This window comes from Carassius gibelio, chromosome B25 (assembly GCF_023724105.1).
Source record: "Carassius gibelio isolate Cgi1373 ecotype wild population from Czech Republic chromosome B25, carGib1.2-hapl.c, whole genome shotgun sequence".
NCBI lineage: Eukaryota > Metazoa > Chordata > Actinopteri > Cypriniformes > Cyprinidae > Carassius > Carassius gibelio.
In genome coordinates, this window is record NC_068420.1 from 14,777,349 (window position 1) to 14,802,923 (window position 25,575).

A 25,575-nucleotide genomic window follows, 5' to 3' on the forward strand; every position below is an offset into this window, starting at 1 on the left:
CTTTCAGATGGAAATTATTCAGATACTGAATACAGATTCAGATCATTTAATACACAGAGCTGTAGATCACTGACAAGCTACACTATATTGTGTTCATTAGATGAATAGGATTCAATTATGAATGCGATATTGCGTAGCTTGTCAGTGTTAGTGTTTTTATTAATGCCATTTATGTTTTTGTTAATGCAGCATATAGCACTAGTCAGCTAAATGAATGTAACATGGCAAATATGAAAGCACTTTTGGAAGGTAAATGTAAGGGAAATGTAATTTTGGGATTTCTGTGGTCTAATGTGATATTGTTGTTCATGTTCTTGTTCATGATGACATTTTATTTTATTGCTGTAATTAATTTATAGCATTAACAAGATGACCCATTGAATTCATTTTGGAAGCAATGACTGATTTATGTATTTTTAGTCCAATGCCTGTATATAATATTAGTATTGACCAAGTAATGTATTTTCATTAGTTTCAATATGAAATACATATATATATATATACAGTGCTGCATGAACGTTTGTGAACCCTTTACAATTTACTATATTTTTGCATAAATATGATCCAATTCATCATCAGAAGTCCTGAAAGTAGACGAAGGTGAAATTAGAGTCCTGTTCAGAGGTGTTTTCAAACAGTGGAATGACTATCAGGTGTCAATGTCTGACCTGTTTATTTAGAGAACAGGGATCTATGAAAGTCTGATCATGTTTGCTGAAGTGAATCATGGCACGAACAAAGGAGATCTCTGAGGACCTCGGAAAAAGAGCTGTTTTTGCTCATCAGGCTGGATAAAGGTTACAAAACATCTCTAAAGAGTCTGGACTACACAAATCGACAGTCAGACAGATTGTGTACAAATGGAGGAAATCCATCCCCAGAAGCGGTCGACCAACAAAGTTCACTCCGAAAGCAAGACTTGTAATAGTCTGCAAGGTTTCATAGGAACCCAGGGTTACTTCTAAGCAACTAAAGGCCTTTCTCCCATTGGCTGATGATAATGTTCATATTCAGGAGAACACTGAACAGCCATGGTGTCCATGACAGAGTACAAGAAGAAAGACACTGCTCTCCAAAAAGAAAATCACTGCCCGTCTGCAGCTTGCTAAAGATCATGTGGACAAGCCAGAGGAATACTAGAGAAATGTTTTGTGGGCATATGAGATCAAAACATCTCATATGTCCATGATAGTGGTTTATATGAGAACCTTTTCTGTTTGGACAAAAGATAACACTGAATTCCCGCAAAAGAACCTCATCCCATCTGCGAAACATGGAAGTAGTATCATGGTTTGGGCCTGTTTAGTTGCATCTGGGCCAGGACGACTTACCATCATTGATGGAACAAAGACTTCTGAATTATACTAGCAAATTCTGAAGAAAAATGTCAAGACATCTGTCCGAGTCTCAAGAGAAACTGGGCCGTGCAGTAACACAGTGACCCCAAGCACATAAGACATTTTACCAAAGGATGGTTAAAGAAGGACAACGTTGATGTTTTGGAATGGCCAAGTCATAGTCTAGACCTTAATTCAACTGAAATGTTGTGGAAGGAGCTGAAGCAAGCAGTTTATAGAAGGAAACCCACCAACATCACAGAGTTGAATTGGGTCTGTACTGAGGACTGGGCTATAACTAACACAAGATGTTGTGCAGGACTGATCAGGAGTTACAAGAAACATTACCTGCAGTTATTGCTGCAAAATTGGGTCACACCAGATACTGAAATGTAACACTGGGTCATTTTTCTCAATAAATAAATGGCAAAGAAAATATTTTTGGCTCATTTGCTTGATAGGGTTCTCTTTGTCTACTTTCAGGACTAGTGCTGAAATCTGATGATGAATTGGGTCATATTTATACAGAAATATAGAAAATGAAAAGGGTTCACAATCACAAGCACTGTATATATATACACACACACTGTATATACACACACAGGCACACATTATTGTACAGTATATTGTATATAAATACATATATACATAATATACATACATGCATGGTTACACACGTACAAAAATAAAAATCGATGAAAATAGCTATAAAAGTGGAAGTATTAATAAAAACTATAATAGTATATACACAATATTAAGATAATAAATATTAAATGTTTAAAACCAGAGGTAAAAGGCATATTTATTCTGTCATTGCATAAAGCAGTTAGAAGAAGCAGAAGTTAGGAGGAAATCGAGGCAGTGCAAGTAAAAAGCATTACATTTCTTTGCATCCGCACATATTTAAAAGCGTCATCTTAAACTCTGTAAGGTGCTGTCAACACATGAACGTATACAAAAACCACAAAACCCTGAGGTACCTTAGAAAAGCAAATTCCATTTGCTAGACATGACTTCCAGAGAATTCCCATCAGAAATACTCAGTGAGAGTGTCTATTCAGCAAAAGTGCTGACTGCAGAATAAAGCACCACCACCACAACATTCAGGACCAGCTCATCTTCGCTCACCTTCCCAGACGGTGCACAGGCACCTGCCTGAACCTAAAACCTGATCATGTGGGTCCAAAAAATAAAGCTTTGCTTCATCCAACAAGCGGATAACAAACTTTGACACTTTAACAGTTCTCCCACATGCAGCCTTTACAGATTTTCTGGCTCCGTCGCACTTAATCAGACACTTCCCTGTGGGTCCAGCTGGGAGACTTGCACGAATGTTTGGATGTCCTAAAGCAGAAGTTCTGTTTGTCGTATATGCCTCATTATCTTTGCCCGTGGCTGGTGCTAGTGTAACAGAGCCCCCTGGTGTGGTAATTGCTGGACTCCACTCGTAGCCCGAGCCGTTACGAGCCATATGCTCCCACGCTTCGCTGTGCCTGCCACAACTACCTAGTGTCCAGCTGAGACTATCAAACCTTGGTTTAAGACAACAAGGCTTTCAGCCCACCACCACACAGCAGAGAAGAGCTGGACGCTTAAAAGGAGATACTAAGTCTATTTACTTTAATGCTTTGCTTTCCATATGCTATCATACATAATGTACAGTTTATGACAGGATGTATTTTTCCAGTGCGCCAGAATTCATTCTGTGTTTACCGGGGACAGTTTTTTGGAGTTGTCCTGAGAAATGTCCTTGATTCCACTGTGTGTTCAAGACAGCCCCCCTGAAGAAAAATGTCTTTCTAATTTTCTTTGATTAAACACATATTTGATTAATTTTGTCCAGCATTTATTTTGCAAGTCAATTAGTTCAATCCAAGTAAATGAAACACTCACAAGATGTCACCAAAATCACTCTGTCCCCTTTAAATCTATCAGAAAATGATGTAAGCGTATCGAATTATATGGAATCGTATCGAATTATATCGGATTGTATCGTTGGCTAAATATCGTGATATATATCGTATCGTGAGCCTAATATCATGTATCATATCGTATCGTATGATTAGTGTATCGCTACAGCCCTAGCATGTACCAACATAGTGACATCTCAACGCTTGTAGGGCTTAATGCCACTGATTAGTTTTATTTTTACGGTTTTAAGACACATTCACAATAACACTCATCGGTCTCGTAAAGCGTCCGGGAGCAATGCGAGCTCATTTAGCACAGCCATCAAAAATACTTTGTAACACTTCACTTGCCTGAAGAGAACAGAAATGGAGGCAACCTGAAGGCTGTATGACTCAATATAAGGTAGGCCACGCTGTCTAAGTGACTGTTCCACTCGGTCAAACAAATAATTTCTTGCTCAGCAAACTTTCAGCACTCAGCATCGGCAATTATTTTGACTGACGGGGCTGTTACTATTACTGTGCTCTGACAATGGAGCTGGTGGTGGAAAGTGTGTCGTCAGCACACGGGAGAACCTGTGGTTTCCTCAAGCTGATAAAAATCACTGATATTTACTGAGCTTTCATCAAAAATGTCAGATTTAATGAGCAGTATTAAGTTCCTGCTCCATAAAATGCAGGAATATCACTGTTGTTCTCAGTGAAACTTTTGCAAAGGTCTACCTCATGGTAAAAGGCAGCCGCAGTAATGAGATAAAGAAGAAAAGTGACCACTGGTTTGGAAAAGCATTAGTGTTTCCTACAACACAGTGCACTGGAGCAAATGTAAGAGTATTGTCCACATGGCCGTGGGCAAGACAAGAAAATCCAATGTTATCTGTGGTAAATTCCCAGGTACTTTGTTCAGTTTCAAAAACCCCCCATCATTTTTTAAAAAGGAAGCCAAAATACTTCCTGTGCCCAGTCGGCCAACAGCTGGTCTGCCAAGGTGCCCCACTCAGGGTTTCCCTGGTACAGGCAAAATGCCAGAGGTCCACTTCTACCTCATTCAGCCTCTGAGCTGGAATTTACCCAACTGCGCTGTCATGATTTAACTGCTATAGAATTTGATGTCTTATTTACTACAACTTCTGTCTTATAAAATAGCTATAATTTACATTACATTTAGCTTGACACAATCGTTTTTAGGTCTGTCGTGATTTCTCAATTCAATTTTAGTACTCAATTAAAAAAATCGAGTAACCAGCAATCGATTACTCCTGCATCGAGTAACCAGCAAAATACCGGAAATGGCACATACCGTGGATGAGGATCCATGAGACACATTATTAAACCGTTTTGCAAAGCTGCATGATATATTAATCCCATTTAAAAAATCATAGTAAAGCATAACGCCATTGTGAATTCTCAAATGCTACGACTCAGTTAAAGAAATATATGCAATCCAGGTTTAATATATGCACTTAAATTATTTACATGTGTGTAGATTACTTGCGTGCATGTCAGAGCAGCTCCGTTCACAGTAAATGCTGCTCCCCATAAACTGTTATCATTTACATGATAGGAGCATCTTAAACTCCATTTCTGCACATTGTTGTGATTTGGGTTTATTTATATGTTCATCTGGGAATGCAAAGTGCGCCATTTCATCATTTGCAAGCTAAAACATTTATAAACCTATGCAAAGCCAGGAAAATACACAAATATCTTTCTCAATATGTTAACTGTTCATTGCGCTTTAAAAATGACAGTTTAAACCCTCGCTCTTAGTTTACACATTTTAATGACCACATATTGAAGAATGTACAATGGCTGTAGTATTACCATTGTAAAGAAATTGCCAAATATTAAATATTAAGTGGACATCTGAATTAAATGTTGTTTAGTCAATATTACACAAGGAATTGATCATGCAGTAGTAAAGTGTAAAAATAATTGTCAGGCCGTTGTCGCTCTCTACAGTCATATGTTAAAAAGCATAATGTAAATTCGCTTTACTGTTAATGATACATTCAATAAAACCATAGTATCACTTGCTTTTGATACTTTTTTTTTAACTAAATATTATTACCTCATTGCTATTATATATGCATTTTAAGTAATTTTAAAGGCAATTAATGACTTAGGTCATTACAATAATCTCATTACTCGATTAATCGTCAAAATAGTTTGCACTGATTTGCAATCATCGTATACTGACATCTAGTGGTGTGGATGTAGCTTCATGCAAAAACAAACATATTTAACTGTTGATGCCATTGTAGAAATTCAATATTCGTTTTTTTTTTTTTTTTTGCATGAGTCAAGCATTCAAATACATGGCAGTTACCAAGATAAAGAGACTATTACACATCTGGTCGTGTGATCACAAAATGACCGCCACTATACAGGCTCCATGCAAAATGAGTACTGAATTACGAACTGTGTAGTTTCGCATTGCCAGACCTGCTGAAGGTCTGGAATCCATGGCAGCTTTCATTGGCCAAGACCCACCCATGAGGCTGTTTGACCGACATGTCAAACAACCTTTGTTTTGTTCAGCGTTACAAATGTCACCACAATAAGCAAATCTCTCTGATGTATTATAAAGATTTTGTGCTGCGAACTATAAATATTCCACATACTTTTGAGAATCCAGCGTTTAACTGATCCTGATATGCACAGTTGTAAACACAGCAGGTTTCTTCTTTCGTGAGGGGGTTTGGCACCACGGTATCATTGTTTCCAGACGGAACATTAAAGAATGCGACACACACGTCTCCCGGAAATCCTGTATAATTCAAGCAATCCGACGATGACTTTGAAACTCCTGAAGTGTTTCCATTTTTGTGTGCCGTATGCATCAGACGTTCAGTTTTCACAAATCCAAAGTTGTGCTGAAGTGTCAGAGCATGGTGAAACGTTTATGATGAAATGTTCTTAATGTATTACACTGAATTAAAAAAGGTGGGTCACATTCATTTTTTAAACCACAGAATTACATATACCTCCTGCATTCATGATAAAAAGTGTCCCATTAAATGCATACGAACATGTTTCATCAATGGCAGTGTGAGCTTTATGGGAAGTCTTGCCTAAGGCTTTCTAAATCAGGCAGTTTGAAGATCCAATTAATTATCACTTTGAAATAACAGCTCCCCTTCACACGCTGCAAAAAAAATGTGTGGCAGCATATTGCACCTCTGCATCACACCAGTTATTTTTAACTTCAAAAAGCTCTGCCATGGAAAGCTATTACACTTTAATCAAAACCCGTGGTTCATTTTAAACACATTTCATCCACTTATCAGCATGAGAAAGCAAAAAGTCCGTTAAAGGTGTTAGTGAAGTACTTATTAATAACTGTGTCTTCACAAATGCAAAGTTGCACTGAGGTGTCAAAGCACGGTGATACATTTCAGATAAAGGTTGGGATTTAATATGATTCTTCAGACAAATTCGTCTGCTAGACTTCATGGAATGTGTTTTAATAGTAGTTTTGGCCATGAACACTGTTCTTAACAACCCTTCAGCTGTAACCAGTGTTGAATTAAAAATAAATGTATTAATACTTATTAATTACATCTTCAACAGTGTAATTAGATTACGGTACAAATTACTCTCTCCAAAAAGTATTTAATTTTAAAAGTATTTTTAAGGTCTTGCAGAATAAGACATTAATATGTGATTTTTAAGTAATAAACAGCCAAAATCAATATTCATTCATTCAATAAAACCATGTCATATTTCATGCCATTTTACAGCCATCCCAGTAATATTCATGCTAATGACCAAAAAGATAATAGTGAAAATTGGACACTAAATTGTTAACAATATTCTTATTAACTCACCAAAATATTTAGAGTGAAAACCAGAGACCACAAATTCTCAGTTTGTCTGGATTTAATAGGTATGGGTTTGATATAAAGATAAATGTTAACATTTGTTTTACTCTATTTAGGTCTGATAACATTTCTCCAAATTTCAAATAAAAATATTGTAATTTAGAGCTTTTTATTGATTGATTGGCTGAAAACAACAATTGGTCAAACTGGCCCCATTGCACGTCCATTGTAAACATCCAAGTAAAAGGTGGAAATAATTTTGACAATCAACATTATGCCACAAATGTTTGTAAACTTGTACTGAACCCAGAAAATGCTCATGTGAACATTTTAAAGACAATTAATATTATTTATTCTTTAGCTACAACCATATAATTAATGCAATTTAATTGGCATAAATACATCTAAACACTTTGTGGTTGGATACTCGATCACATCCGGCCTCTTTCACTTGTTAACTGCATCTGGTTTCCTCTGAAAGTCTTTCCTCTGTCCCTTGTTACACCCCCAGCTAGTGATTAACTGTATCGGTCAGCCTGGGTGAACTCGACAGAACTGCTTAAAACTTAATGATGAGGAATGGGGCTCTGAGTTTTTCTTTCCCTGAAGACCTGAATCCCACCTCATAAGCCAAGCTGAATATATATGCCAGTTTCATGGAGCTGCGAGCGGTGACCTGCATCCATGCTGTAAACGAGTAACTAAAACTCTGTATTAGAGCTTGATTAATTAAACTCTCCCTGGCTGTCACATTTTTTAATAACATGTTTGCCAGGATAGTCCAAAGAGATTCCTAGCCATGTGGCCTTAGGACCTTAATGCAGAGTAATGTTGAAAGACTGGCCGACAGGCAAGAAACCATGAACCCTGTGCGGACACGAGTCACTTAGCTGGCGACCTTGCTTTTCCAGGCCATTTCTCTTTTAGCAGACCTTACACTGTATAATGGTACACATTGGTCTGAATTCTCAGGCTTCCTCATTGATATAAACTTAAAGTTTTAGTAATCTGTGGAAAAACTTGTCTTAAGAAGCCTGCCTTGAGATATAGGTTACATAAAAGGCTTTTCATTAAAGCCCTGTTCAGTCACATTTGAATTTAGATGTCTCTCATGTCAGGTTTTACTACTGTGAGAAGCCCACGACACTTAAAGAGACTGAATTTACTTTTTTGTAAGTGTAACTACTATTTATAACAATCAGCTATGCTAAGCTAAGCTTAAGAGAAAGGTCCAAGTTACTACATGCTACATGGAAAAAGCTGACATGCTACATATAAACTACTTTCAACGAAGAACGGACCTCAGGTCAGTAACATTTGAATTTCTCTACAATTGAAAACATTTGGGTCTTCCAGTTTTAGTGGAAGCCTGTGACACTCAAAAAGACTGCATTTTAATTTCTGTGTATTTTTCCTACTTGTTAAAAGCTAGCTAAGCTACAAACTACTCTTTAGAACAATCAGTTATGCTAAGCTAAGCTTCAGAGAAAGCGGCTAGTTACACTACAATACATGCTACATGGAAAAAGCTGACTAGTTAAATGTAAACTGCTTACCGTATTTTTCGGACTATAAGTCGCACTTGAGTATAAGTCGCATCTGTCCAAAAATTCATCATGACGAGGAAAAAAACATATATAAGTCACACTGGACTATAAGTCGCATTTATTTAGAACCAAGAACCAAGTGAAAACATTACCGTCTCCAGCCGCGAGAGGGCGCTCTATGTTTTCAGTGGTAAGTGTTGTGTAAGTGTTTCAGTTTGTAAGTGTTGTGAATGCTAATTGCTAAAAAGTAGTTGGCTAAGAAAGCTGATAGTCACACTATATGCTACATGGAAGAAGCTACCTTGCTATAAGCTACATACTTATGTTTTCATGTAAAAATGATATGCTGTAATTTGTTCAAATGTCTATTTTTTTAATGGAAATTTCCAAACATGAGTAAGTCGTTTCAAATGAATGAATTAATGAATGGACACATTAATATAGCACTTTATTATGCATTGCTGTACACCCAAAGCTGTACACAATCATTCACTCCTTACAAAAATAAATTAGCTTTGCTAGCTGCATGATTTTAAAAACTCCACCTTGCTACTATTAACCACTTTCAGCATCAACAATGGATATCACTGTTTTGTTAGACAGAGCTACAATTTTACACATTATTTTGCTCTTTACACACACTACGAGTAAACAGGATGGGTTAGCTGTATTGTATCTCTGCTAATAAAAGATACAAAATAAAGTTACATTAAAAAGCTATATATTCAGGAACCAGGATGAGTTCATTTTTAATTTAAGGTCAGTACTCAATATGCCCAGAACACCAGTGCCCTGTGATTTTTACAAGTTCGGACTGAGTAACAGACTACTCATTTCAGTACTCATTTAAGAGAAGAAATTAAGGCATGAGAGAGAAGAGGAGAAGATAAAGCACAACTTTCACTGGCATGTATGAATTTCTAACAGTGACCCATAGATTTTTCAAAGGGTCAGCGTGAAGCACACACACACAAACTAAAGCTATTGATCTGATATCTCTTGATCTGATAGGTCGTGGACATGGCAGGCTGTTTGCTGAGTGTGATATGTCTTGGGGGCAAGTCGGGATCAAACACCTTGGAATCCAATGTCGAGAACTAAAGGAGACCTCACCACACACAAGCAGCCACAAGCATACCAATTCTGTATAGTACAAACAAGACAGACAGGGATGCATACAGTAACTCGGCCCTTATGGAGACATAAACAACACCTAGAAAATGTATGCAATGGCATTTGACAACAGAATATCACCAAGCGGCATACGCAAAAACCTATATCATTTTATCAAACACTTTTAACCAAGTTGATTTTTTGTGGAAGTGCTTGTGCTTTATTATTGTGCAATATTTGAAATGTCATAATAAATGTCATAATACATTTTAGTGGTTATATTGTATTCATATATATTACTATTATATTTTATTATATTAGTTATATTAGTATATAATTCTTAATTTAACAGGAATCCCTGGATAACAAATGAGCCTCACAAAATTAAGATGTGAAGTCATGCGTTGGTCTGCAGGCCTGAGACAGCTGCTGACCTATTACCTCATTACACTTATTATGCAGATCTATTCACCTGACACTAAGCAGACTGCAAGAACAACCTCCCATTTGCATAAACGCAAAAAAAAAAAAATAATAATAATAATAAACAACTGACCTGTCCCTCAATGTGTCACGATTTTGCTAAAGCAGACACAATTCTGACTCTCGGTTTTAAAAAGACAACAACTAATGATTAAAAGCATTAAATGTCAACTGATAATGAAGTTGCGGTGCTTAAGTATACTCTTAGCATGTGGCAAAACATCTCTAATGACTTCTGGAAAATATGGCAGAATGAGTGAAAAAGCCCCTCTGTTCTAAAACCTAGTGTGCAGATTTGATGTCTACGGCCTACACAGATAACTGACTACTGAGACAGCATCCTAATTACAATGGAACTTTAAAAATAACATAATAATTATAACACTACCTAGTCAGCAACTGTACACATCACATGTTAGTATCTCACTTGTTTATCCTAGACAGTAATTTAATTAATTGGGAGAGGAAATGTAGACTTTTGCCTAAATCACTGATTCCTTAAAAAAAAAAAAAAAAAAAATGAATGAATGAATAAAAATAAAAACACCATTGCTCATTTTTGTTTTATCAAAAGTTAAAGATTTTTAAGTTATTTCAAAATCCTTTTGACCAACTTTTTCAGGGCTTTGTATTCCACATTAATCTTGTTTGTGTTTATTCTTGTTTTCTTGAAATATGACAGAACAACCTCTGGGTGACAGAATAGGGCGCAATATTTTTTTTAACCTATCTACTTCCATCAGAGACGTAGATGACTTGATTTAAGATATACTGAAATGTAGTTAAGTTACACCCCAAACAATACAGCAGCACTACAGCAGATCCTCCATCCTGTAATGTGCAGCAAGAGTCTCTCCTCTCCTGCCGTGTCTGGTTTGATTTGGAGAGATCTTACTGCCTCTCAGTGCATAATGCATCGTGATGGGAAGTGAATTATCTGAAGTGTTTGCTTATGGAGAATAGTGTGTGAACGAGGGATTAGCGGAGCACAAATGAGGTCTGAAATTCAATTTTAAAGAACATAGTCCATTTTATGCTTCTCATCATGCCTGATGCTTTTTGTCCTTGCAGCTGAGGCGAACAGTGATCACGACAGACATCCTCCTTTAAGAGGAAATGAACAGTCATGCATACTTCATATTCGAGTCATATGCACAAGGAGGAACTAATATGATACCACTGGAGGAGATATTTGTAGCGTTAGCAAGCATGCTAACAGTCTGCTCATTCACCAAACAAACCTAAACAGCGATTTAAGGTTGTCCTGTATGCATTTTAATACATTGCACGTACTGTATCTTTCAGGAAAGACAGAAACTTATGAATCTTTTTAGAATACTCTTTTAAAATACTTAATAAATATTTAAATGAATGGAAAAATACTTCTGGTACCAAACTGTTGCAGTGGAATCAGTTGTGAGTATGTGGCTAAAAACATCTGATTTTGATTTTTTAAGTTAAGTTAAGTTAAGTTAAGCTTTAAGTTAAGTTAAGATAAAAATTAACAGAAAATTATTACAAATATATTTTTTAGGAAAAATATATATTATTATTATTATAGTGTTTAAATATATTTATTTTTATGATAAAAAATAATGTGTGATTCAGTTATTTAATCTACAATAGCTTCTATCATATGATACACATAATATATATATATATAATATGTACATAAGATAATGATAATTAATTTTATATACACACATATATATATTTACATACAATTTTCTCCCGATTTAAAAAAAAAAACTTTTTTATACATTTTCTTATTTGAGAATACATTTATACACATGCACACAACTTTTTATTCAAATTTGATTTGCCGTTTTTATGATTGTATGATTTATGATAATGGTTATATATTTTTATCGATGCTGAAATATAATATCCAGTGGTGTGTAAGATACTGTTAACTGCCAAGTATTTTAGTCATTGGTTTCTGACATTTCTTCCCAGATCCAAAGTTAAGAAACTCAAATAATAAACTCAAAAAGTAAACAATCAGTTATTGCTGTCCATGCAAAAACGAAACGATTTAACAGAGAAGCTAACCTAAGGCATAACATCACCTATACATCGTTATTATATTTCTGAACTGACCAGCACCTCTATTGACAATCTTAGCAAAAACGCAGGAATATTGTACCCGGCCGCAGTGGCTTATCTGAAAACGGCAGTACTTGCAAGAATGTGGGAGCTCAGTCGACTGCATGCACTTGTGGGATCCTTTTCATACATATGGATGCTCATCCGCGGGCCTTTGCGAGTGGAGTGATCGATTGGAGCATGTCAGTGTTTGTGGAGGATGGGTCAGGGGTGATGATTCACATGCTCCCATCACTGAGGTTGAGTTTTATTCAACTGCTGCCCTGTGTTTGGGTGTGCTTGACCGATAAGAGGCCAGAGCTCTCATTAATGGGGCCTCGGGGGACAAATCAAGAGAGATCGCTGGGGGATTGTAATTAATTTGGCATCCTAATCCAGACATCACACTGAAGGAGTTTGACACGTTACAAAAGCAGACTACTTAACAGCACTATCAGATTTATATGATAGCATTACACTTTTAAAAGGCATTTAAGATTACTTAAGATAATACATGAGACATACACATTAGATGAGTAGTTCAGACAAAAAAAATTAATTTACCAATAGACCAAACATCTGATAAAACCATCACAATAATCCATAAGTAATCCACATCACTTCAGTCTTCAATTAATATCTCATGAAGTAAAAAAAGGTGCATTTGTGTAAGAAACTAAATCAGTAAGGTACTTTAAACTGTTGCTTCTGGACAAAAAACAAGTCCATAATCCACTAAAAAATGCTCCATCCTCTTATGTCCTCTTGCTTCAAAATCCACCCACATAATTGTTTAGACCTGTTTTGTACTGATTTTGCTTATTAACAGCGCTTGATCTGTGCATATTTCTCTCCTGATTCAGACAAGACAAGCTTTTCACTGGAGAAAGCAATATTACGGATAGAAGATTTATTTTTATTTTTATTCAAACACACTGTTTTTCACGTCAAAGGATGTTCATTAATGGACTGGAGTGGTGTGGATTACTTGTGGATTATTGTGGATACAGGTAATGACTCTCATTCTGATGGCACCCATTCACTGGAAATGACACATTTCTCCAAATCCGTTCACATAAAGAAACAAACTCATTTACATCTTGAATGGCCTGTGGGTAAGTATAATTTCAGCACATTTTCATTTGTTTGAGTGAACTATTCCTTTAACTGCCGCATTAAAACACTGCATAATAACCATAAGTGATGAATTCGTTACTAAACAGGCTGTTTAAACACACCAGTTCATACCTATCCTGTCAACGGCCCAAATGAAAGCTGAAATGCAGCAAGAATGGATCCATTTAAAATCCATCTGTTCTTTAGAGCAGAATGTCCCAGCAGAAAAACTCCTAATGCTGGATCTGCTTTTCATTTCATTCGTATCTGCTGCTGGTTTCTATTCTAAAAACTACGGTCCCACCGAAATGACTGATTCATCTTACAGAGACTAAAGTCCCTTAATCAGTACTAAATCTCAAGTGCATTTGTTAAATAATAGACAGGAGTAATAAAGAAGCAGCTCCCCCTGAATAGCCAATATTCCAAAAATAATTTCTGTATTAAAACAAGTTTCCCTAAACACTCTCCCGCATTACTCAAATGAACTGATTCTTTTTAATGAGGAGGTCTAAAAGATTCACAAAACAGCCCCGAACTCGATGTCAGTTAGCAACTTGATTTAGATTCACTAAGTCAGTGAATCGTTGAAAGCTGATTTAACAAATGACTCACTCACTGAACAATGAGTCATTTTTGAATTAAGTATATGATTGAAATGAACCAGAAATCATTGAATCAAATCAACAAGGTGATGTATTTGACTTCTTACTGACTGGTTGCTTATATGATAATGTTTAAATAAAAATTATATATATATATATATATATATATATATATATGTGTGTGTGTGTGTGTGTGTGTTTGTGTGTGTGTGTGTGTGTGTGTGTGTGTGTGTGCTCATATGTATTGCATAAGATACTATATTAATGTTGAATTAATTATGACTGTATTTATCAATTGTCTAAAAATAATCGCCTTTAACTGTAAAGCAGTGGATACATCAGGATACTTCACATAACATTTAGAATTACAAAGAATATTAAATCATATAAGCCTATATACATAAACTTAATATTGAAATGGTTCTTGTTAAAATCATTGAGGCAAAAATAACTTTTGGGGATCATTTTGGGACAATAAGGCATGATTCACAGGGTGATTCATTCTTAGATAATGTGTTCTCTAATGAACGGTTTAGTTGTTTAGACATCATGTTGAAGTCTTTTCAATACTGACCTCAAATAACAAGGTCTGCCGGCAGGAACAATACTGGTTTGGCTGAGCTGTGAGACTTATAATTCACTTCCCACAAATTATTCAGTGAATGAGTATGGATATGACAACAAAAGCTAGATATACTTGAACAAATACACATATTCATACTTGATATTTAGTGCAGACTATGCTCGATAATTTGCAGGTAAACAACCTAAAAAAAGACCAATTAGCAGAAGCCTTTGCTGTTTTATTGACACTCTTATTGCTGTGTCCTAAATATTTAATGTTCATCAGTTTGCAGCATTACATTATGTGGCACTAATTCACAGGCAGCTAATTTACTCGTGCATCATTCATGAAGCTACAGGCACATATACTGAAAATACACAAAAGTTTCACTGAAAGGTGTGAAAAGGTATGCATTTTATTATATATAAAAACACCTCCTATTTTAACGTGCAAAAAGAACTAGAAGCAATTAATTAACAGGTTCAAAAAAGAAAGTAACAATTTATAAATTTTGTAATTAAATTACACTGACGTTGGTTCTAACTCTAAAAATACATTAGAAAATAAAAAGTGAAAAAAAAAAGTTGTATTGACTACTATGGAACCCCGTTTCTGCAACAGATAAATAAAAAAATAATAATTAAGGGGGGGGGGGGGGGGGGGGTGAAATGCTCGTTTTCACTCAATATCCTGTTAATCTTGAGTACATATAGAGTAGTACTGCATCCTTCATAAATCCAAAAAGTCTTTAGTTTTATTATATTCATAAGAGAAAGATAGTCTGTACCGATTTTTCCCGGAAAAACACGACCGGCTGGAGGCGTGACGTGTGGGCGGAGCTAAAGAATCACGAGCGCCAGTAGGCTTTTGCGTTGAGAGCATGTGGAAGCTGTGACATTACCGTGAGGGAAAACCCATCATCCAAAACAAACCATGGCTAACAGTCAGATTCAGCGTATATTTATGATCCAGAATCAGATCCAGAGGCTGAAACTGAACGAAAGCAGCAGCAGCAACGACTCGCTCCAAGTGGAGCTCGAACCCGGTTCTCTGGCATGGGAGGGGACGCACTAACAAGAAGGCAGAGATATTTGAAGCAGTTTTACTCACCGCCTGCGGTTCCAACACACGATCGTGACCCTTTTTCGTTGGGACTGCATCATCCTTAAGAAATAAACGATACGCAAATCCGTCGTCAAACTGGGCCTTGTGAACAAGCATCTTCGAAATGCAGGGAACAAACAAAAACACTTGCACAACTCCGTTGATGCTCTGTAAAAATAAACTCCATCCACTGGTCACTTAATGCTGTTTTTGTAATCTGTGCAGGGTTGTCTTGCCCTGGCAACCAAAAACACACTTCTTTTGTGACTTTTCGCGACACTCTCGCTCTGATCAGTGAATCGCTCTGATCAGTGAAATGTCTGTGCTGCTCAGCCTCGCTATACAGGAGCGCGCGCTCTTCCGGCAAAAGTGCGTCAGGACCCATATAAGGAAATTCCGCTCCATCTAACGTCACACAGAGCCATACTCTAAAAAAACTTTCCAAAACTTGTGACAAACCGGAAGGAGTATTTTGGGAACAAAAATACTCCTTCAAATGTACAACTTAATTTTTGAAACTTTGTCCATGTTTTAGCATGGGAATCCAGCTCTTTAACAGTGTAAAAAACTCAGTATGCATGAAATAGCATTTCACCCCCCCCCCCCCCCTTTAAAAAGTGGGTCTTTCAAAAAAACAAAAACAAAACCAATTCTAACTTTTTTATTTGTGAAATCAGAACTGGGAAAAAAATGTGTAAACTATTATGTGGTGGGGAAAAAATTGCAAAATGAAAACTCACAATTGTGAGATATAGAATAAGAATTGCGAGATGTAAACTCGGTTGCATTTATCTCAGACAAATTTGCGAGATTTTCCAGAATTGCGAAAAAGTAGCAAAGTACCTTTTTTTCGGCTTCCATAATTAGCAGTTCATATGCATTTGAAAAGCTATTTCAGGTTTGTTCTCTCGGTTTTGAAGGATGCAGCAGACTATGAAATCCGGCATACTTTACTACGGTATCACTTGACCACTGTGATCCAGGCTCTTTATAATGCCAGATAAGATCATCTTTGCAAGCCTGGATCTATAGCAGTTTATTATTTTTGTCTTCATCATCTGATGAATAACTGACTCTGTGATCATCTAAATCTAAATCAAATTGTGCTTACCACCTGGTCTCTGCACACAGTATCACTATGACGTTAATTGCACCAAATAGCAATGAGTTTTGAACAGAGTGCAATCTATTATGAGCCTAATAAGATGGAAGCTGCTGAGCTGAATTCATGGGAACTTGATGCAACCAGTGTGAAGACTCTATGGGATAATTTCCTAGATGTTCGCAACAGTTTGCAAACCCCAGATTTGCTAAGATATTATTTCCGAAGTGGCTTTTTTCTAGCTTATTACTCTGCTGAGGTTCATAACTGCCGTTGATTAGTCCAATTACTGTGGTGTAATCAGCAATTTGATGATGTGGATGCTTCCAATACACTGCAGAATCTTACATAAGTGCAAAACACCCATAGTCTGGAGTTTAGCAAATCTACAAGCTGAAGATAGAACTGCAAAACAGGCATCAAAACATGTTTTTTTGCACTCCTCCAGGTGCAAAAGATGGTATCATCCATGACTGTTTACGTAGCTCTTTGAGACAATTGAATTATTCCAGTTCTTAATGACATGGTTTCTTTTTATTAATTATTATTTCAGTAGTTTTGAGGAAGATATATTTATAAAAAATGAGATGCTATTCCATATGATAATGAATAAAATATAAATAAAAAAATAAATACAAATAATAAAAGTTCAGTTCAGTTACAATGTAACAGTGAATTTTGAGTATTTTCGTACGTTTTGCTTTAGATTCAGTTGTGATGTTACAATGAATTTTGAGTATTTTCTTATGTTTTGCTTTAGATTCTGTTGTGATGTTACAGTGAATTTTGAGTATTTTCGTACGTTTTGCTTTAGATTCTGTTGTGATGTTACCGTGAATTTTGAGTATTTTCTTATGTTTTGCTTTAGATTCTATTGTGATGTTACAGTGAATTTTGATTATATTAGTACGTTTTGCTTTTGATTAGTTTGCGATGTTTCAGTGAATTCTGAGTATTTTCGTACATTTTGATTTAGATTTGGTTCCGATGTTACAGTGAATTCTGATTATTTTTGTACATTTTGCTTTAGATTGGGTTGTGATGTAACAGCGAATTCTGAGTATTTTCGTATATTTTGCTTTAGATTCAGTTGCGATGTTACAGTGAATTTTGAGTATTTTCTTATGTTTTGCTTTAGATTCGGTTGTGATGTTACAGTGAATTCTGATTATTTTTGTACATTTTGCTTTAGATTGGGTTGTGATGTTACAGTGAATTTTGAGTATTTTTGTATGTTTTGCTCTAGATTTAGATAGAACTTGCTGGTGGCGGCAAAAAACTATATACAGTCCCCAACATTTTACAACATCAGCATACTTGGTAAAACATCTTTTTAATAAAATGTTCTCATTTATGTTGTGACTGCAAAAAAATCCTAATGCATGGCTATGTTTGAATTGGCCATCAATGGAAAACCAACCTTGACCCCCAATACTACAGTATCTTATAAAATAAATCTCATCTGCTGCTGCTGTTGCTCGCATACAGTATGACAGTTTCCACTATCCAAATACTGCATATTAAAGAAACATGCAGCCCTCTCTTTAAGCTTCACGCTCTATGACCTCATTTCCTGTCTTGTGCTAAAACATATGCCCTCAGGTGTACTGACCCCACTCATATCTCTTCACTGAGTCAATACAGGGTGACAGTCACACCAGTGCACTGACCACATTTCATCTCAGTAAAAGAGAGTTGGCGTAGGAGGTTGGCATGAAAACACAGATGTTTTTTTCACAGCCTCGGCTACAGGAAAGAATGAATATCTTCCCTCCCCCATTTCTCTGACTGTGCTAAGGCTGTGTATTGATTAAGACCGCAATGCGACGCTTCACCTAATCTAATGCCATAATAGGGACCTGGAGGTGGCAATCATACCCTGAATGCCAAACAAATCAAGCCGATTTACACACATGCACATCCACATTCATACTTCATTCATGGTTCATTCTACAAACTGATTTCTTTGTTTTCAAAGCAACATGTCATGACAAGTGTTTTATTTTATTTTTATTTTTTTTTGACAAATCAAATTTAGCTCTGACTGAAATTGCACTTTCAGCTAATTTATTTTGTGAAAAAGCAATTATTTTATTGCATTATTCATTCAGATCCATCAAGTATGAAGCAATTCTTCAGGGTACTTTATTGGTAAAACCATTCTTTCTTAAATTGAAAAGCACACATTTGCACACATGCACATCTGCATTCATTCATTCTACAAACCGATCACTTGGATTTTAAAATAACATGTATTTACAGGTTTTTAAAAAATGAAAAAGAATAAAACATTAAAACTAACAAAATGTGATTTTAACTATGCAATTGAAAAGAAAAAAAGAAAAGACACTACAAAAGTGGGCAGCTTCTGAGTGATTAAATCACAGAACTGGTAAACAAAGAAAGCAAACAAACAGCATCCCACATCTCAAAATCCAATAAATGCATTAAATGTCTTCACTTGAAGCAATTTGGTCTTTTTCTATTAACCACATCCCCAGCATCACCTCTGTCTGTTCTACTCTGATCTCAGGTACGTAGCGGTCAAAGCGTTTCAAGTCTTCCGTCTGCATTACAAGCGAGATGCATGAGGAAGGCATTACCTATGCCCCGACGCAGTCTGCAACTGGTGACCAATAAAGTCATTATCTGAACTGGATTGTGATGTCTCCTTTATTCTTCCCCTTCATGAAATATGCATGAATATATTTCACACTTCTGTCTGGATGAGCTGCTAAAATATACATGCAGTCAGTAGGATTGTCTAAATTATTCTTAACTTTCCATTTACCTGACTGGGATAAAGTGCTTCATCAATGAGCTCTATTTCTGTTTGGACAATTGTTTAAGTGTAGGGAATACAGAATCCATCTTAACATCAAATATTTGTTATAATGTGTGATGACTTTGTGATATGAAGCACTGCAGAAGGACATATATAATTTTGAGTTTTTACATCCATTTTTAAATGTCAGATAGTTTCTTACACCAAACAGCCAAAATTTAGAAATACACAACCACATTAGCAAATTGTCTGCAATATTATTGTCAGATAAGGTCCATCGTCTGTTTTCAATAGTGTAGTAATGTATAAACCACAGTTCTGTCATTACAACTCTTGGAATGTTTAGCATGGTAATATACACTGACAATGATAAAGTGTTCGGTCTTGGCAGAATAGATCTGCTATGCTGCTCCTGCTAAATATCCACAACATGCTGTTGTAAGCATTCAAGAAATACTGCAGCAGATTTATGAAGGTGGAGCTGGTGGAGGTGGAGGGTTTCTGAAGCGCTGCAGCTGCTACAGCAAACACTAGCCGAGTACATTTGAATGTTGAGCTGCAAGCTCATTGGCTGCTGATGGAAGAAGGAACGAATCAGCTGGGCCATGTGAGTAATGATGTCATTATATCAGATTGAGTTAGATATCGGCCTGCACCATCTTAGAGCAGTGGTGTCAAACTCAATTCCTAGAGGGCCGGAGCCCTGCAGAGTTTAGATTCAACTCTCATCAAACACACCTGATACAATTAATCAAGTCCTTCAGACTTATTTGGAAACTACATGGTATGAGTACTGGAGATGGGTTGGAACGAAACTCTGCAGGGCTCCAGCCCTCCAGGAATTGAGTTTGACACCCCTGATCTAGAGTTTCATGACAGAGCTTTGTGTTTCACACATAAATCACTTACAAATTAAGTAACTTTCTGTTGAGTTGACCAACGAGTGAACAACTTGAAACAAACCTGAAGAGAAATTACATAGATTGTTATTAAAATCACTCATCAAGATGTGACCGTATCTTCAGAATTCCCCTTAAGGAAATTAACCATGGTTTTATGTATCCATGTTTTTTGTGTTGTTTTGCCATACTGACTACAAGTTGCATAACCACAGTTTTACTACAAATACCATGGTAAAACTATGGTTAGTGTAAAAAATCATGGTTTATCTGTGCTTGCCAACATTTAACTAGTAACCCATTTTGGTTTAATTTGTAGTAAAACCATGGGTAATTTTCATAAGGGTGAAAGAAGCTAGCAATCAAACGTCACGCTCATTAGAGGATGTTAGCATTTCAACATAAGGCAACATTAGCAATAGCATTTATTGACACTTCACAAATATAGTAAAAACCATTAGCATTTTGTTTATGCTAACTACACTAGCGGGAGCAAATGATAATTGAGTTGTGAAAATGAACTTAATCTCACTACATCCTGACAAAACTTCTTTAAAAAGTTAATGAGTAATCTACAGGCTACATCTACTGTACTTTCTCTTACTAAGCTAAGTGCTAGCTTTGAGCCACATTAAATCCAGGGGAGAAACAAACCCAGAGACTTCCCCAATCGCATCCTGTTTTGAGACTTCCAGACACATATCACTTTCAAATGTCCAGTCTCTGCAGATCGATGAGAGGAAGGAGCAGAGGAAAGAGAAAAGACGCTACATCAGAATTTCAGGGTAAGTAATCCAATCACATATTTTCTATGTTGTCAGGGACTCTCTAAAATAAACAAAAAATAAAAACACAGAAAGGAATCAAGCATCTACTGCCTCAGCTTAAATTGATCTGTGTACACGTGTGACTGTACAAAGAAACAAACGAAGAAAAAAAAATCCACAATCGATATCTGATTTAAATGACTGATGCACAAGGTGAAGAACAATGCAGTAGCCAGTCAACAAGCTCAATACGGATAAACTGCTGAAGCCAGACATCTCACTTCTTCAGAAGACCAAGCCAAGCTTCAACGCTGATGATTACACTACATTATAAATATAAGTTTAAACTATATTTCTCTCTCCGTCCTCCATTTCTATGGTTCTATTTCCATAATCTCTGCTGCAGATGAAGTAATGCTGTGTCTGATTTATTTTGCAGTTGAAAAGGTGAATGCTTTCTTCAGATAAACACGACACCCATTATTTGATCCAATTACAAGCCAGCTATATTTAGTATCTGTAACAGACGCTCAATTATTAATGAGACATGAAAAATAAGATATCCCCGTAGCAGTATTTTTGAGACTCAAATGTAGAAAATCTCTGCACAGCATAAACACCAGATAGCAGCAAATTAATCAATTCAAGACAATCCCGAAAAACATTTAATCAAGTGATTCTACACTACTGAAGATGCTTCTGAAAATCGGACAAATTTCTATTTGTTTATAATCATTAGCGGTTCCTGTTTAGTGCTCAAGAGACCCATGTGATTATTGATTAGCACTCAAAACAGATTCAATTACAGGCTACTATATCCACAGTGCTGCCAAAAAGTGTGCACAAGTGAATTCCTTCTGAAAGTGCATCACTCCAAGAGATTACAGAACTGACCATTCCTTATTTCATGTCTATAGCAGTGGGTCATGGACAACAGGGCATAAACGATGATAAATGCAAATGATAAAATGTAACTACCTGATCATGCATAGTTGAAGTAAATTTGGTGAATAAATATGCTCATGAAACATTAAATTAAAAGTGAAGAAGTTTTTAGGGATGCACCGAAATGTTATTGCAACTGGTTCTTATTTTCAGTTGCCAATAAATTACAGATATTAAAATTCTATAATATTTTGTTTAAATACATAAAAAATAAAACAATGAAAAAGCTATATATATAACTGCACATAAATATAGAAACCTAATAAAAATCCTAATTTTAGATGAAAACTTCAGATGGCACTTAGAGGATTTTGCATCTGATGTCTTCATTCATATATATATATATATATAGCATGTGACAGTTTGCAATATGTGGAATTTTTTTCACCAGATTAATCAGTAAAACCGATATATGCATCAACCATAAAAATTTTTTATTACTCTTCTTCTGGAAATTGCTAGTAAATTTTACAAAACAAAATTCATAGGAACGACAAATTAATTTAATATAAAATTAAATATATCATTTTATTAAACATGACATTTATTTATGACTCATAATAAAATAAATCACTAAATAAATCTTAACAGTGCACCTATATATTGTGCCTCCCTAAATATTTCACATGTCTTTTAATGTTGACGTCAAAGTTTGCACATCCAATCAAATAGTATTTTGGCGCTATTTTAAAAAACTACGCCAATTATGCAGAGGCCAACATGGACAGGTTGAATGACAGGCCCTCACCTGGGAAAACCATGACCTAAACTACACATACTTAAACAAGAAAACAACACAGGCTGGATTAAATTCACTTTATGTGTAGTTCTGTGGGTCCTGAACCAAAACTACCAATCTAAAATGTAGTAAAGACAGAAATTACCTTAAACAGCTGTGGGTTGTGCATCCAATCAAACTTGACTTTATTTTTTTTTTCTAATTCATCTCTCACTTGTTTAAGACTACAACTTTAAGCCAAATCAAGCAGAGGCCAACACAACAGTTTGCCTGACATACCATCAACCTTAAAAAACACTGGCAAAACTATGCACCGCTACACCAGTGGCTCCTTCACATTTTAAATGTATCTTCTATCTAACACCCATTTCAGGTTTTGGAGTCTCTACTAATAAGCTGATAACATGATTGAGGTGTGTTTGATTAAAGATACAAGCAAAATGTGCAGTGGTATGGCAGGGGTTCCAGGAACGTGGTTGGGATCTCCTGGCCTAGACTACATTAAATATGGATTACATCTGGTTCTGTGGGTCCTGAAGCAAAGCCACTGACCTATGGTGTAGCTAAGACAGAAAATACCTTAAACAGGCATAGATTGTGCATCCAATCGAACTTCAAGGAAACACAGCCAAAGATATACCAAAGACATGCAAAGTATACATTACTACATCAATTATGGATACATTTGGTTCTGCTGATCCTGCAGCAATGCACTCAACTAATATTGTAACTTAGCCAGGAATTACCTTAAACAGGCGTAGGATGTTGGCCACCATGATGGAGACGGAGCTTGCAGCTGCGCCTATCACACCAATAATCTTGTCCGGCTTGGCAAAGATGGGCTGCTCGCCACTAGTGCATCGCACATCAGTAGAATCGCGCTCGATGAGAGCCTGCACGAAAGTAAGCGACTGTTCCAGGGCGTAGGTGTCACGCGAGCAAGTGTCCAAAATACGCGCCCCCAGGGTCACGTTGGGCAGCAGGTCAGGGTCTTTGTTGATGAGGTCGATTGCGAAGAGCATGGCCTCCAACCGGTGAATACCCTTCTCCTTCTTCAGTTCGCCACAAGGGGCGCCACGTTCGCCCCTAGCATGCACCGGGAAGAGACCTCCCAGGATGATATCACCGTCCAGTCGTATAGAGTGGGCATATTCGGGAGCAGGGGGCATCAGTGGATCCGTACGCTGGCTGACGGATCCAACCACCCCCGTCAGCAGAAGAATACAGCCATACCATTCAAAGGCATTCACCATTGTGGCATAAGGTGGATCCAAACGCACAAGCAGCATTGGGGACGCAGTTACAAAGGTGGGAAGCCAGCAGGGACGGAGCACAATAACCGAAAGGGGTCATCAGTGCCCCTCACTGGAGCGTACCGGAAAACGGAATCCAACGACAAGGAGACCATTGGATTTTCTTGGAAGTTTTTGGTAGCAAACGAGGAAGAATGAGATGATGGAATATGAGGCAATCACATAGTTGCTAGCTCCTCAATTACAGAGGTCACAGACCATTAGAACCCTGTGTGAGAAGGAACAGCAGAGGAATATGCCTTCATCAGCAAAGATTGGGCACATTATTTATCAGAACACACATATGCACTGCACAGCAGGGAGGCTCTAAGTGTGAAAAATGGAGAGTGATCAGTGCATTTGTGTATTCGCTAAACACATCTGATCTGACAATCGACTTTTAAAACATGCATGTGTTTATGCATAAATATGCATGCATAATTAGCCTGTCTAACACTTTGGTTTGGAATATCTTTATACAACAAGTGAGCCAATGTGCTTAGCAAATGCTGCCTGGAATCGATCCCAGTGTAGAGAAGTGAATAAGCAAAACCAATGCAGAATAAGTTTATAATTTCTCCACTGATTCCTTAAGTCGAATTAAAAAAATTATAAAAATCTTAAAGGGACAGTTCATTTACTGACCCTGATGTCATTCCAAATGCATTTATTTCTTGCATGGACCACAAATGGAGATGGCTGTCATGGCATTGTCACATTCAATGCATATTTTTTCTATACCATGAGTGTGACGGAAAGGGTCTCTTTTTGTGTTCCATCAAAAATGTTTGAAATAACATTTAGGTGAATAAATGATGAAAGCATTTCAATTTTCTGCAAACTGGCCCCTTAAGTAGCGTACCTTTACAGTGTAAAGTATGGGCAAAAACATTCAACTCCATGAAATATCATTTTAATTATTGCTGTTATAATTAATAAATACAAATGACTAGAGCAAACGGTCACCGTTTTGTATCAAAACTCATTCAATGCCGTCATATTAGAAACTGTGGTCGGGAATGAAGAAATAGATTTGGAAATAAATACCTAAACAAATAAAACAAAACTTTTAACCATTTAACTGGCAGAAAAAAATACATATTCCCATGTCTGATAATTTTTATTTATTAAATGCATTCAGCATTAGCATCACCACGAAACATTTCAACAGAGCTAAGTTGCACCCAAATAGCATTGCAACAATTAAACAAATAGTTAATACACCATATTATAGACTAGCGCAACTCGCGCTATTGCTTTTGCGAATATAAAGAGATAACATTTTGCATGCATTCATACCTGCAGGTGCCTGATCTGTGCTCGTGCGCTGATCGCTGCTGCCTCTGCTTTGATGCTG

At 36.6% G+C, this 25,575-nt stretch overlaps 1 protein-coding gene across 1 annotated transcript in view; it reads right to left on the minus strand.

Annotated features, from left to right (window-relative positions):
• The window catches only part of grm8b (glutamate receptor, metabotropic 8b), a 148,348-nt gene extending 122,773 nt beyond the window's left edge, over nucleotides 1-25,575 (minus strand). Inside the window, exons 1-2 of the mRNA XM_052597616.1 lie at nucleotides 25,518-25,575; nucleotides 23,673-24,447 (exon numbers count right to left, since the gene is read on the minus strand). Of these exons, the coding sequence (XP_052453576.1) occupies nucleotides 23,673-24,215 (543 nt within the window). The 5' untranslated portion in view covers nucleotides 24,216-24,447; nucleotides 25,518-25,575. The remainder of the gene's footprint in view (nucleotides 1-23,672; nucleotides 24,448-25,517) is intronic.